This window comes from Nestor notabilis, unplaced genomic scaffold (genome assembly GCF_000696875.1).
Source record: "Nestor notabilis isolate BGI_N333 unplaced genomic scaffold, ASM69687v1 scaffold12102, whole genome shotgun sequence".
In the NCBI taxonomy this organism is placed as follows: domain Eukaryota; kingdom Metazoa; phylum Chordata; class Aves; order Psittaciformes; family Psittacidae; genus Nestor; species Nestor notabilis.
This window is the reverse complement of record NW_009917960.1, coordinates 1-12,807: the sequence shown is the minus strand read 5'-3', so window position 1 is coordinate 12,807 and position 12,807 is coordinate 1. Positions and strand designations below refer to the sequence as shown.

At 38.4% G+C, this 12,807-nt stretch overlaps 1 protein-coding gene across 1 annotated transcript in view; it reads right to left on the bottom strand.

Annotated features, from left to right (window-relative positions):
* Positions 1-10,857, bottom strand: part of NVL (nuclear VCP-like) — a 38,764-nt gene extending 27,907 nt beyond the window's left edge. Inside the window, exons 1-11 of the mRNA XM_010009487.1 lie at positions 10,787-10,857; positions 9,639-9,691; positions 9,456-9,552; positions 8,517-8,571; positions 7,732-7,998; positions 6,019-6,145; positions 5,660-5,736; positions 5,257-5,391; positions 3,285-3,386; positions 1,320-1,437; positions 724-868 (exon numbers count right to left, since the gene is read on the bottom strand). Coding sequence (XP_010007789.1) covers positions 724-868; positions 1,320-1,437; positions 3,285-3,386; positions 5,257-5,391; positions 5,660-5,736; positions 6,019-6,145; positions 7,732-7,986 — 959 coding nt within the window. The 5' untranslated portion in view covers positions 7,987-7,998; positions 8,517-8,571; positions 9,456-9,552; positions 9,639-9,691; positions 10,787-10,857. The remainder of the gene's footprint in view (positions 1-723; positions 869-1,319; positions 1,438-3,284; positions 3,387-5,256; positions 5,392-5,659; positions 5,737-6,018; positions 6,146-7,731; positions 7,999-8,516; positions 8,572-9,455; positions 9,553-9,638; positions 9,692-10,786) is intronic.
* Positions 10,858-12,807: the final 1,950 nt, after the last annotated feature.

Sequence of the window (12,807 nt, the reverse complement as noted above, 5' to 3'; positions counted from 1 at the left end):
GCTTTGCCAACCTAGAAATAAAGTTAGTTGAGCTAGATGGAACTTATCCTTTAACCTTTCTTTCTTCCATATAACTCAGATAAGCCACAGCTGTTTTCACATTTCCCTTCCTGTGCTTTCTGCTATTGTGGAAATGAGTAGCAGTTCCTTTTTAATTAAGAAAAGAAAAAAGTTGTGGGGTTTTTGTTTTGGTTTGGTTTTTCCACCTGGTCTGACAGTCACAGACCTTTGGAGTATAAAGGGGCCAGTTACATAATAGGATGACTGCAGCTCAGCTTAATGCCTGGATCGGTGTATTTCCACAACAAATGGAATGGAAGAACCTAGGCCTGTTGCTTAAGGTATGTGCTCGAGAGGACTAACAAATGGGCTATACTGCATGCATGTTCCTAATTTAACAGTTCCATAGAAGCACTAATGTTAACCTTCTGAACAACAAGAAAGATATATTTAATTCCACCCTCTATATTGTTAAGGCACTTGAAAACCCATTAACAGCTGCCCAAGAAATGAAACCACCCCAAATATAGTCGCAGCTACCAAGACAAAGAACAGATGCACACTTAATGTCTTCTGCACTTTTCAGTGTGTGGCGATCCACAAGTGTGTGCAGGCACAAACAGGACTAAGCACAAAACTTTTCTTGAATTTTTATGTTAACTTACACATTATTTCCTTATTTATTAATTAATCAAAAAGCAGCTTAAACTTTCTAGCACATACTTTTCTCTTGCTGCTTCATCTGGGATCCCTAAACGAATTTCCCGATCAAACCTCCCAGCTCGCCTCAGTGCAGGGTCCAGTGAGTCAAGTCTGTTAGTTGCTCCAATAACAAGGACCTGGGTAGTCGCAGCCACGTTATTCAAGTCTAAAGGAAGGAAGGAAGTTAGTACTCATACCCACTTACGGGGGTAACAGAATCTGTGGGATTCTGCTTCTGCAGCACGCAATAATACCCAGAACAGCAGAGAGAAACCAACCAACAGGCATCCTAAACTGTTCATCCTTATTTCCACTACCTAGAATGCACAATCAAGCAAAAATAAGCATTTCAAGTGACATTTGACACATTTTCCCGTTATACCTGTCTGTCCAACAGACAGGCTTTTATAATCATGTACAGACCACTGTGAAAATAAGATAGTAACACCCTCTCAAATTAATTGCAATCTTCCCAACCCCCCCCAGGTAAACTGTGCCAAAACATGAAAAATTATTACCACTATCTCCACTAAAGTAACCACAAGTCACTACTGAAGGAAAGCTGTGAGCCTGATCATAAGAAGGTTTAGCTTAGTACAGATGTTCCTGAAACTCACCATCCATACAAGTTAGGAACTGAGCGACAATTCTCCGCTCCATGTCCTTCGATGCAACTTCTCTTTTTGGGGTGATGGCATCAATCTCGTCAATGAAAAGGACACATGGTGCACTGGACTAGGAACAAGAAATATTAATAGTTACAAAATTACAGAGTGTATTACAAGAGAGACAGAATTTAGTCAGATTTTCTATGTTTTAAGTATGACTGTAAGTCTGCTGTGCAATCAGCCTGTTCTGGAACGTTCTTATTGATTATCTGCAGAGCCACCAGACTGTGAAATTGTGCTGAGCTGAGGCTATGAAATAATCAAGGCATGAGATTCAAAATGTGTCTACATATTGTTTAAAATTTAAATGTGCCCCTATGCTGCTTTATGCTTTCTATAAATACTCCATTGTGACTGCTTACTTGCTTAAGTCCAGAAAACAAAATCAGACAAGAAAGGTCTGGTTTGGCTTTTGTTTGTTTTGTTAGTGACATTAGAGCTGTGGAATTTCAAGAGTTAGTATTATTGACATACATCATGAAACAAAAGGAGCAGTAGGTGGTCATGAAGAATGATCTGCCAACTTCCAGATTACTACAGAGCCTGACCATGTTCAAAGAGTAAAAATGAGTAATAAGCAACTCTTACAAGTGTTTCAAAATTCCATGTACTTCACGTTCATAAAAGGCCAACACTTACACAGAAGAGTAATTAGGGCAACTAATAGAAAAGAACAGTGTTTAACAGACATAATATTATTAATACTCTCAAAAAGCACTAGTAGTGCAAAGGAATGCTTAAGGAAAACACTAGAATTATCTTCAAAAACAGTCCCATATAAAACAACAGTATTTTCAGACCCATGCATTCGGTGTTACCGGGTAGCAACTGCGCCATCTAGTCGTCGTTCACTTTCCCACTTAGACAGGGAGAAAATGCCACTAAGCTATAAAGATTCCACAGCACATACATAATGTGGAACTATAGCTTTGTTCCCTGCACAAAAATTGGTACAAAAGCTAAGTGGAAAAGCTACTTAAGTGAATGCGAGAGACTAAGAAAGGCAACGTTTTTAAACATCATTTATGCACTATATTTAGTTGCTTAAAAAATAACTTCTATAGCAACCTCCCCTCAATGTATACATAAAAGATCATTTCTAAGAAATCTGTGCAATCACTTATTTAATTTTATTCTAAGAAACATCTTCACAAGGCTTTCTAAAATTAAAATGCACTTTGAACTGGAAACATAATAATCTAACAGCTTCACAATAAGCAGTTTAGCTTTGCTTAGCATTCTTTTTTACAGGAACATACTCTAAACACCTATCTACAGTTGTAGGGGAGAGTAGAAAAATGGAATGAAGTTGGAAAACCAGAACATTCTCAGAGGTCAGGAACACAAAACTTGAAATAAATAAAACTTTAGCCACATACTAAATGTTTCAATGCTTTAACCTGGCTGGTACTCTTTGCTTCTTACCAAGTCTGGAAATTGCAACAAAGCAAGATTTCAACTGTAATTTGATTTGTTCTCTTATTATATTTGTCCCAAATTTCTTACTTTATACCTAAACCCCCAAGTCTTAAGCCTCTCACGTTCATTCAAATCCCATGCCAGATAAAAACAGCAAAAAAAGTTGTAATAAAAGAGTACAGTGAACTGCTCTTCCCTATTTTTATGTATCAAGCCAAACAGCTCCAAATAGGTAAATATGTTATGATGCTCTCTTTATATTGATATGATGAACTATCCTTTGTCAAGATTTCAGAACAGTCATCTTTGTGCTCTGTGACAGCATGACAGTACGATGGAATTCTAGTCACAGAAGGGGAGACACTATGACTTCCGTGCAGCAGTATAAAGATTCACTCACTAATCTTCACTCAGATTCATACCACAGCAACAAAGTATGAATCTTTACAAAGAAAAGGACAAACAATATAGTGTTATTTCCAACGGGTATCTCACCACAGCCTGCTCAAACAGTTCTCTCAGTTTCTGCTCAGATTCCCCTGACACTCCAGACACCACCTCTGTTGCTGCCACTTTCAGCATTGGGAGCTCAAGTTCCTGAAAGAGACAAGGAGCATAGTATGATATACCCAAAGGTTAGAAATGCTGGCTGTCCTAGGGGACAAATATTTTCCAATATGACATCTTTTATGCCCAAACATTATTTAATCAAGACTAAGTCTTAAAGAACTTCTGTTAGAGAACAGTTGCGCTGTCACATAGCTTTGCACCTTGGTCCCCAACTCAGTCCATCACAACACATATACTTCAGTTCATGCTTGGGCTCCCATCTTGAGAAAATTGTTTATTTCCATCTGTGACAAACCATTGCTTAGGAGTGTAGAAGAAAAAGATCCCCACCAGGTTTGTTTTCCTCAAATTTGCTCAGGAAATATCTGAGGAGGAGCGTACACTAAGATAGTTGTAAAGCTCAAACCCATGTTTTTCTGCTATTAAAAATAAATAAGTAAAATTGTAACTTTGACAGATTGTAGACTGTAGTGCTACAGGTTGCTGCAGCCTATTTCAAGCTCTTTGAACTACATATATATATTAAAAATATATGTATTTTTCATTTATACAAATCAATGCCACCAGAAGTACATAGCGCTTAGAGGAGATAATTTGCCTTGAACAGCAAGAATTAGTCATTAAATTTATCACAGAATCATAGAGTCCCAGGTTGGAAGGGACCTAAAGGACCACCTGGTCCAACCTTTCCTTACAAAAACACAGTCTAGAAAAGATGTCCCAGCACCCTGTCCAGCTGAATCTTAAAGGTATCCAGCATGGAGGAATCCATCACTTCCCTGGGGAGATGATTCCAATGGCTGGTTGTTCTCACTATGAAAAATTTCCCAAACTGAATCTCCCCAGGAGTAACTTGCTCCCATCACCCCTCCTCTCTCTTCCATGTGACTCCTTGTAAAAACAGTCTCTCCATCTTTCAAATACCAGAACACGGTAACAAGGTCTCCAGGCTGAGCAAACCCAGTTCTCTCAGCCTTTCCTCACATGGCAGGTTCCCACTCCTCTGATCATGTTTTTGGCCCTTCTCTGGACCCTCTCCAGCCTGTCCACATCTTTTTATCTCATCTCTGAACATTTTTGACTTGTGTAATGGTTCCTTCCCCAAATTTAGTACCCTTCCAGGATACAAATACCCACTAAAGTGGGATTCATTCAGTGAGTACCTTTTTACAGTAAGGCACTGAAAAAGCCCCAAATCTTTTTAATGAAAAGATTTGAAATGATGTCAGAAGAGTCTAACCAACATTTAAGGAATGAACACCTGTATTTTCTTTCAAAAAATAAAATCTTCACTACAAAAGTGTCTAAATTTAAGGTTATAATCTGTGACATTTAAGGAACAACTGTATTAAAGAAATGTCCATGGTTATCACTGAACAGCCCTAAATAGCCCCTAGATTTATATCCAAAACAAGCACACAGCAGACCAGCAGCCTCACCACACACCAAACTATTAACATCGATATTGTCATATGATGTGAAATTGTTAGCTTGACACAGGCAAGGCAACATCTAGTTTTGGAATTCGGAAACCACTGTTCAATGGTTGCAACCCAGTAAGAGTCCAGACTTAAAACACTATAGTAAACTGAACCAAAAGACTCTATCGTGTGTAGCCTTCTCCATACCTATGTCTATATTGCTGTCCTGGGAATGCCTCAAAACAAGTAAGTCCAATATAAAACCCTGTCACTATGTCCCCTCCTTATATATGAGGTTCTATCAAGTACAGATTCATTTAAGCAAAGGAAGTGAAGATGAATGTGTTTTAGACTAAGGAAGGAGAGAAAAGAGACTAAAAAGAGGAAAGATCCAGTCTATGATGAAGGAGGATTATTTTTCTCTCTCTAAATATAATTCAGAAAAAGAAGAAACCGTAAATTTAAAGCTGTCTCACCCCAGCAATTGCCTGTGCAAGTAGTGTCTTTCCACATCCTGGTGGTCCATGTAAAAGAAAACCCCGAGGTGGAACCACGCCTAAGTGCTTATAGACTTCAGGGTGACGGACATGAATGAGCATTTTGCATATTTCCTGTTAAGAACAAGAGAGACCTCCATTTAAATTGCAGAAACTGTATTACAGATTGCTAATATCATAGACAGGAAAAAATAAAGCAAATTCTGTTCATTAACATAATTTCAGTGGCTGCTTTCAGCAAGATTAATCAAAGGGAAAAAACACTTTGTTGCTGTTGGTACAGGTAGCTGCTCTCAGTGCCATGCAGATGGATTCTGACAGATTTCTTCTTTATCATTTTTTCATGTGACATTTTATTCCCACAAATAAAACTTTAACAAACCTTTAAAGTTCCATCATTGCCTCCTACATCCTCAAACTTCACTGAAGGGTGGTAAAGCTCTGGTCCCTTACTCCTAACTGTTAAGGAGGAAAAGTCATGCAAAATTAGACATGGCATAATAGTAATTGCTAACACCAAACAAAACGTACTCAGGCTAAACAATCAGCTAAGTACATGGAATAGTATTATTTTGTGGTAGCCGACATAAGACTGGAATGTATTTTTAGTACAACATTAAGGCTAAATTTCTTGACAAAAAAAATGCTTGAGGACACTCAGAAAATACTTCTCTGGTAATGGATTACATGGTCAAATACCATCTCCTTCTTTGGAGCAGCACCCTGAAAGTAATGTCTTACCTTTCTCTTTAAGCAAGATGGAATTAATTTCTCCATCCACATCTGGAAATTCTTCTTTTTTTCTTTTTGCTCTCTTGCCCTTTGTCTTCTTTCTTTCACTCTCCAAGACAGACACTTCTGTTGATTTCTAGGGCATAAAACCAGAATTAAATATACAAAGCCTTCCGAGTCAGTGAATTTCTGCAAATACTTAGAAGAACAAAGTGTGTTATCTTACACATATTATATGAATAAAGACAAGCAAGGCAGGAATTTAACCCCTTCTTTTTGTAGAAAATCCTTTTTTTTTTTTTTACTTAGGATTTGCCCTTTTTAAAAGGGTCAATTGCAACAGTCACTTTTTTTGCTAAGCGTACATACTTACAAGCAAAAAAACCCCCCAAAACCCTCCCTCCCCCAAGCCCTCCAAACCACTAACCAAAATCAGACACCAGTTATTTGCATACCATAACGCAATCCACTTTGGGGATGAATACAACTGTATGAATATATTTACTCCAATGGAAACAATTTTAATTACTAGTAAGTCATGAGTGGCTATAAGAAAATATTACTCAGTGCTGACATAAATCAACTGCAGGAAATAATATTACTAATACAGGAGAAAAGAAATGAAAGAGAGGTTCAGTGATGAAAGGGTTCTGTTTGTTTTTCAGTATACAGTATTGCAAACATTTTACAATTTGAAGATCTCCCTTTTATTCAATTTCTCTATATAAGAGGACACAGGATAAAGGGATGATGTCTCAGATCTGCCTGTTCAGTAAGTCTGTTGTGTAATTAGGAAGGTAGATGAAAATGTAGATCTTCCTTCACATCAAAAAAGAGCATCCTGCTAAAACATCCCATCAATCAAACAATATAAATGTTATCTCTCATACACAAGTGGAAAACTTTCAATAGCTAAACAAATCTGGTTTTGTTCAGGGTATTGTTCATTTTCTAAATAAGAAACAAACACGGGGGGGGAAGGGGGGAGGAAGGTTTTATATGACTGCATATAAAACTATATCTGCTGGTTTAACACGCAGCAGCCTTTGCAATTGACCACAAATGGGCCAATATGTCTGCATGGGGAGTAGGACCCATTTCTAACTGCTATATTAATCAATGCAATTTCCTTTCAGCTTCCCCAACTCTTGTCCATCTAAACAACTTCAGCTTTTCCCATGCTCCAAGACTTAACCACTGGCTAAAGGAGGCCACGTGCTATGACTGCAGCAAGCCACATGCTTCCTGACTAGTTAGGCTGGACACTGGCAAATGGAACAAGTAACAGCTAGATTCTGCTAATCTTTCTCTATGGGCACTAATCTGGGTCTCCCTAATACTGAGCACTGCATTTGCCTGAAAAAATGGGGACGAAATTTGTAATTCTTGACTTTTTTACCTCTCATACAACCATGCTTGAAATGGGCCATAAGGTACACAAATCACTTTTGACAAGGCAGAACAATAGGCTAAGCCCTTCCTTCTTCAGAAACCAAGCTAAAAGGAAGTATTTCACTGGGTTGAAGCCAATCATTCCTTTCTATTTAACATGTTCACTGTCTTTCAACACATGCATGTTTGTAATGAAAATAATACATTTTAAAGATCCAGAGAGAAAGACAGTCTGATCTTCGCATCACCCTCTAAAAGCCTGACAAATTACACAGGAAACTATATTCATACTTGCTACTTAAATCATATTGGGTTTGTAAAACACAATACCTCAGAAATCGGTTTCTTTTCATCTCCTTCTCCATCCTCAGAAAGGTCAATGAGAAAGTCTTTTCCACATGGAGTTTTATCAATGAACCAGCCACCCTCAGAGATGCGTGTTTCAACTCTTGCTCCTAATGAGAGGGTGCTGGTTTGAGGTGCTGTTTGCACAGGAGCGGGGGTTTCCATTGATTCATTTTTTGGAGTGGTTGGAACAGAGTCAGGATTTCCTTTCTTGTATAAGCTTAGCAGGGAACTGTTCATGTGATTTGTAGACTGCAAAATGTATTTTAAAAGAAAATATACAGGTCATAACTTGGATTAGTTATATTTAGGCCAATGAAAAGTATCTCATAAACATTATTTAGCATTATCCCTGCTGGATAAAGTAGCCATGCACCTTTCAACCCACTCTTCTGCAAAGCAAATGACTTCATATAAAACTACATCTGCTGGTTGAAGGAACAGTAGTCTTTGCAATTTACTCTGAAATTACCCTGTTAATTGATAGTTATCTCTTTCAGTAACAGGTATGTCAGTTCCTTCAACCATTTCATTCATTCCATAGCCAAGTCGTTCAGGCCGCCAGTGTGCTTTCTTGAGAAGCGATTCCCCAGCACAGGTTCTTCCTTTTTCTTCAGAAAACAGTCTCCTTTTAGCTCTATTCTCAGTCAGAATTGCCAACTCTGACTATACCTTATCTTCACTTTTAAACTCTCCAAGTGCATTGCAATTTCACAACATAGAATTGTGTGTTATGCAAATACAAGCAATCATAATAAAATACAACTTACTAGATCTTCTGGATAATCATCATAATCAGAGTCATCTGTGGCACTTCCTGCAGTCCTTTACATGGAAGGAAGACAAAAACTATTAAGGTATCAGAGCAGAACTGCACATGAGACACCCACAAAATAAAACAATGCAGATTCCACAACATGGTTCCCCCCAACTATGATATGTAGCCTAAGACTAGAGAAAAAATGCTGACTTGCATACTCTAAATTTACTCCTGTGAAGAGTAAAAAACCACATCCTTTCCAAGTCTGTGATGAGTCAGATCAACTTTGCAACCTGGCTGAAAGACAGTCCTAAAAAAAGTGGAGTAGGATCAATCTGATTCAGTTCACCAAGAGATCACACAATCACCAATGCCGGCACAAGGAACTCGCTGCTGAACTAGACTACTTCTTCTGACAATGAATTCTCCTAATTTCCCATAAGACCCTTAATATCTATCAAAAGTTAGAGAAACCAGAATAGCCCGTGAGACTATGCAGATTTAGGAGTCAGAAAATCTTAATTTAATCTCATATCCAGTGGTGATTTACTCTGAATAGTCTACCTTTTAGTCTTTTCTCTCAGATTTACTTAATATCCCTCACACCCAAGAAAGATTAAACACAAAATGAAACTAAGGAACTGAATCACATGAGGACTGAGGTCCTCATGTGATTACTATCAAGTAAGCCCCAAGTTTATCCACTAATTCAGGGCTGTATGCTCCCCATAACAGAGAAATCGTGACTGGCTCTAGTATCTGCTTGTCTTCAGTAAAAAAAGTGCTTCCATGCACTACAAGTAACTTCTTTGATTTCCCACAGGCTTGTCTTCACCAGATCTATGTGTAACCTTGAAACTACTAAAATTTAATACTGTGAAGAGAGAAAGCTTTAAAAAAGTCATAATACTCATGGCATTATTAATCTAATGGTAAAAATCATTCTTACTCATTTTTCTCTTGCTGTCTTGCTCTTTTTGCCACATGTTCAGCTTCTAAACCTGCTGAATCTTCACGTTCTTTTTCATTACTGATTATTCCAAACACTGGAAGAGAAGGTTCAAACATGTTAAGAAAACAGCCAAAGCAGAATCAAAGAATTTGATCTTGGACATGATACTAAGAGAACTACCTTTTTCAACTTGTATTCTAAAAGCATTTCGTTTTCTTCGTCCATAGTCTGCACTGAAAAAAACCCAAAATAAACAGGTTACACCAACTGCTTCTTCCCCCAACACATTGTTATTCTCAGAGGAAAAGAAACATTGTAAGTTGATACCCAAACTTCTACAGAAGCTCTTACTAAAAACCAACTATGCGAAAACACGATTGTTTTTTCTTAAGCCTGGAACAGCTCAATCAGTAAGATAAAACAAAACCACTAAACTATACTGGTCTCTGAAGGGATGTTCAGTAAAAACTATCAAGATCCTTTTTAGCTGGAGATACAGAGAAGCAGCAATGTACAAACGATGACACTGAATTCTATATGGACCCAGAACTACAGTCTAGAAAGGACAGTCCAGAGAGACTAACTGCGCTGGTCAATAATGCTCAGTAGAAGAAAATCTGATTCAGTGAGCATCCTTTAAAATAATCAACCTTTTACCTTCACTTACTGGGGGTATATTTATTTGCCTTTATACAATAGGTGACAGAGGAAAACCAAAAGAAAACCCCAAGACCTGTAAGCATCCTAAGCAAAGGGTTTGGCTCCCTTCCTCTAACAAGGCACAAACAGACCATGCAAACATGAATGAATAGAGTTCTCCACCTTCATTAACCCTCACAGCCATAATGCCCTGCTGAAATACAACCTTGCTCCCACCCAGAAATGCATATTAGCCTAAAAATAATTAGGTAAGACTGACCATCCTGCTGAGCAACTGAGCAAGATTTAGTGTCTTGCTGAATCCTGTATCTCCCCCATCTGCCTGCACTGAAATGTTATTTCCCCTCACATATTAAGCTCACTAGAGTAAGGATCAACATACTGTAATACATCTGTAGCTGTTTAATTAAACCAAAAAAAGCAGCCCACAAAAAACAAACTACAACTCTATCTAGCAATGCCAGTGCATTAATAAAATATGAGTTACTAGATATGTCAGCAAATGAAAACACTGGAGTGGAAATGATATTGTTTCTATCAACCTTAACAACTGGTAATGAAGTTAACATAAAGAAAATTAAAATTTTGATTAAAAATACACAAATGCAAAATAGCAAATTAAGATATTCCATATTTTGAACGTAAATATAACACAAATCTTTGCTCACCTGTAGGTTTTCTGTAAATCAGATGCTAGGATCCCAATGTCAACATACTGGCCACATTTACTACTTGTAAGATACTGAAATGAAGAATTTTAAGCAGCGAATAAAATCTCTGTCAATCACTTCACCAAAGCAAATAGACTTTTAAACTCTACTCTTCTTAAAAATGAAAATTGGAAACAGCTGTGAACTGCCTTTGAACACACTAGACGGTATTTCCCAATGGAAGGGGAAAAGCTTATTAAGACACAGGCAGCTATGCTTTCTGGGGAAAAGCAGCATCCTGTATTTTGGTGCTGCCATGACTTCTGCTGGTGCCATGTCATTGTTTTTATTTAGCAAGAAAGATGACTTTGTAACCCACACACCACCTTAATGCCAATCATTCTAAAGTTCTTGGTTTCTCACAGTTAACCTCCTTTTGGTTTAGGTCTTCTACTTCAAAAATGAAACAATCTACATCAGTTAGCGTGGATACTGTCATAATAAGAACTTTAATCTTCACAAGATGTTTCAAAGAATGCTCTAGAAAAGCATATAAATGACAGCAAATTCTACAAAGCTTTTTTTTTTCCTGACAGCAGCTGATCCAACCCATTTTCAAACCACAATTAGGAAGTGTGAAAAAATGTACAAAACTTCAGGTACAACTGTAGTCCATTTGCTTTCTCTCCCACTCTCCAGATTAGGAGCAAGAAGAAGTTTCAATACTGTAATCACTGAATCACAGAATGGTTTGGGTTTGAAGCAACCTTAAAGATCACCTGGTTCTAACCCCCCCAATGGTGGATTCCTTCTTAGAAAAGGAAAAAGGAAACAGAACCTCCATAATAGATACGGCATCACAAATGTTGCAGCAAGCACAATTTCAAATTCTCATTTGAATTAGTACCTCTAATTAAAACAATCAAATTGCTTAATACTGAATTCAGAATTACCTTTTTAAATGATATGACACTTCATATCACCCATGAGCAACTACTGACCTGCAGAAAATATCAAGCCCACCATACATCCAGCTGACCTTTTCACTTTAAGATAGTCAAGACAATTTCACTGTGATCTTGTAAATTAAGATAAGCAATTTCCCTCAAGCAGCCGCTCACATTTTAAGGAATTAGATGTGGAATACACTTACACAGCACTTATACAGACTCAGAGAAACAGTGTCTAATTTGCAAAGTCACCGTAAACTTTCAGGTGTGACACAGCACTATGCCACTTGAAAAAATCACTGCTTTTCCTGCTCTTCACAGGTGTATTGTGAGGGTAATAACATTTTTTCCCCTTTTCTGTAGTCACTTAATATAATCGATGTACATGTTTCCAAATGTAAACACTTCCAATTTGCCTACATATACTCTCTGTGCATTTTCTCTGGACTACTTTGGAGTACTGCGTCCAGCTCTGGGACCCTCGACATAAGAAGGATGGGGACTTCTTGGAGTGTGTCCAGAGGAGGCCAGAAAGATGATCAGAGGACTGGAGGCGGGCTGAGAGAGCTGTGTTTGTTCAGCCTGAAGGAAAGAAGGCTCCTTAAGGAGAGACTTTAAAGCAGCTTCCAGTGTCTAAAAGGACTAGAAGAGATGTGGAGAGGGGCTTTTAACAAGGGCATGTAGTGACAGGACAAGGGGGAATGGCTTTAACCTGACAGAGGGGAGATTGAGATTAGACATTAGGAAGAAGTTCTTCCCTGTGAGGGTGCTGAGGCGCTGGCACAGGGTGCCCAGAGAAGCTGTGGCTGCCCCATCCCTGGCAGTGTTCAAGGCCAGGTTGGACACAGGGGCTTGGAGCAACATGCTCTAGTGGAAGGTGTCCCTGCCCGTGGCAGGGGGTTGGAGCTGGATGAGCTTTAAGGTCCCTTCCAACCCAAACCATTCCATGGCTCTATGATACTCCTTTCAGATTTGAAACTGCAGCCAGCTTCAGGATCAGAAATACTGAAGAATGAAACAAAACGAAACAAATGAAAACACCAAAAAATAACCCCTCATTTCTAAAGCCCCGAGAGGACAGGCCGGGTC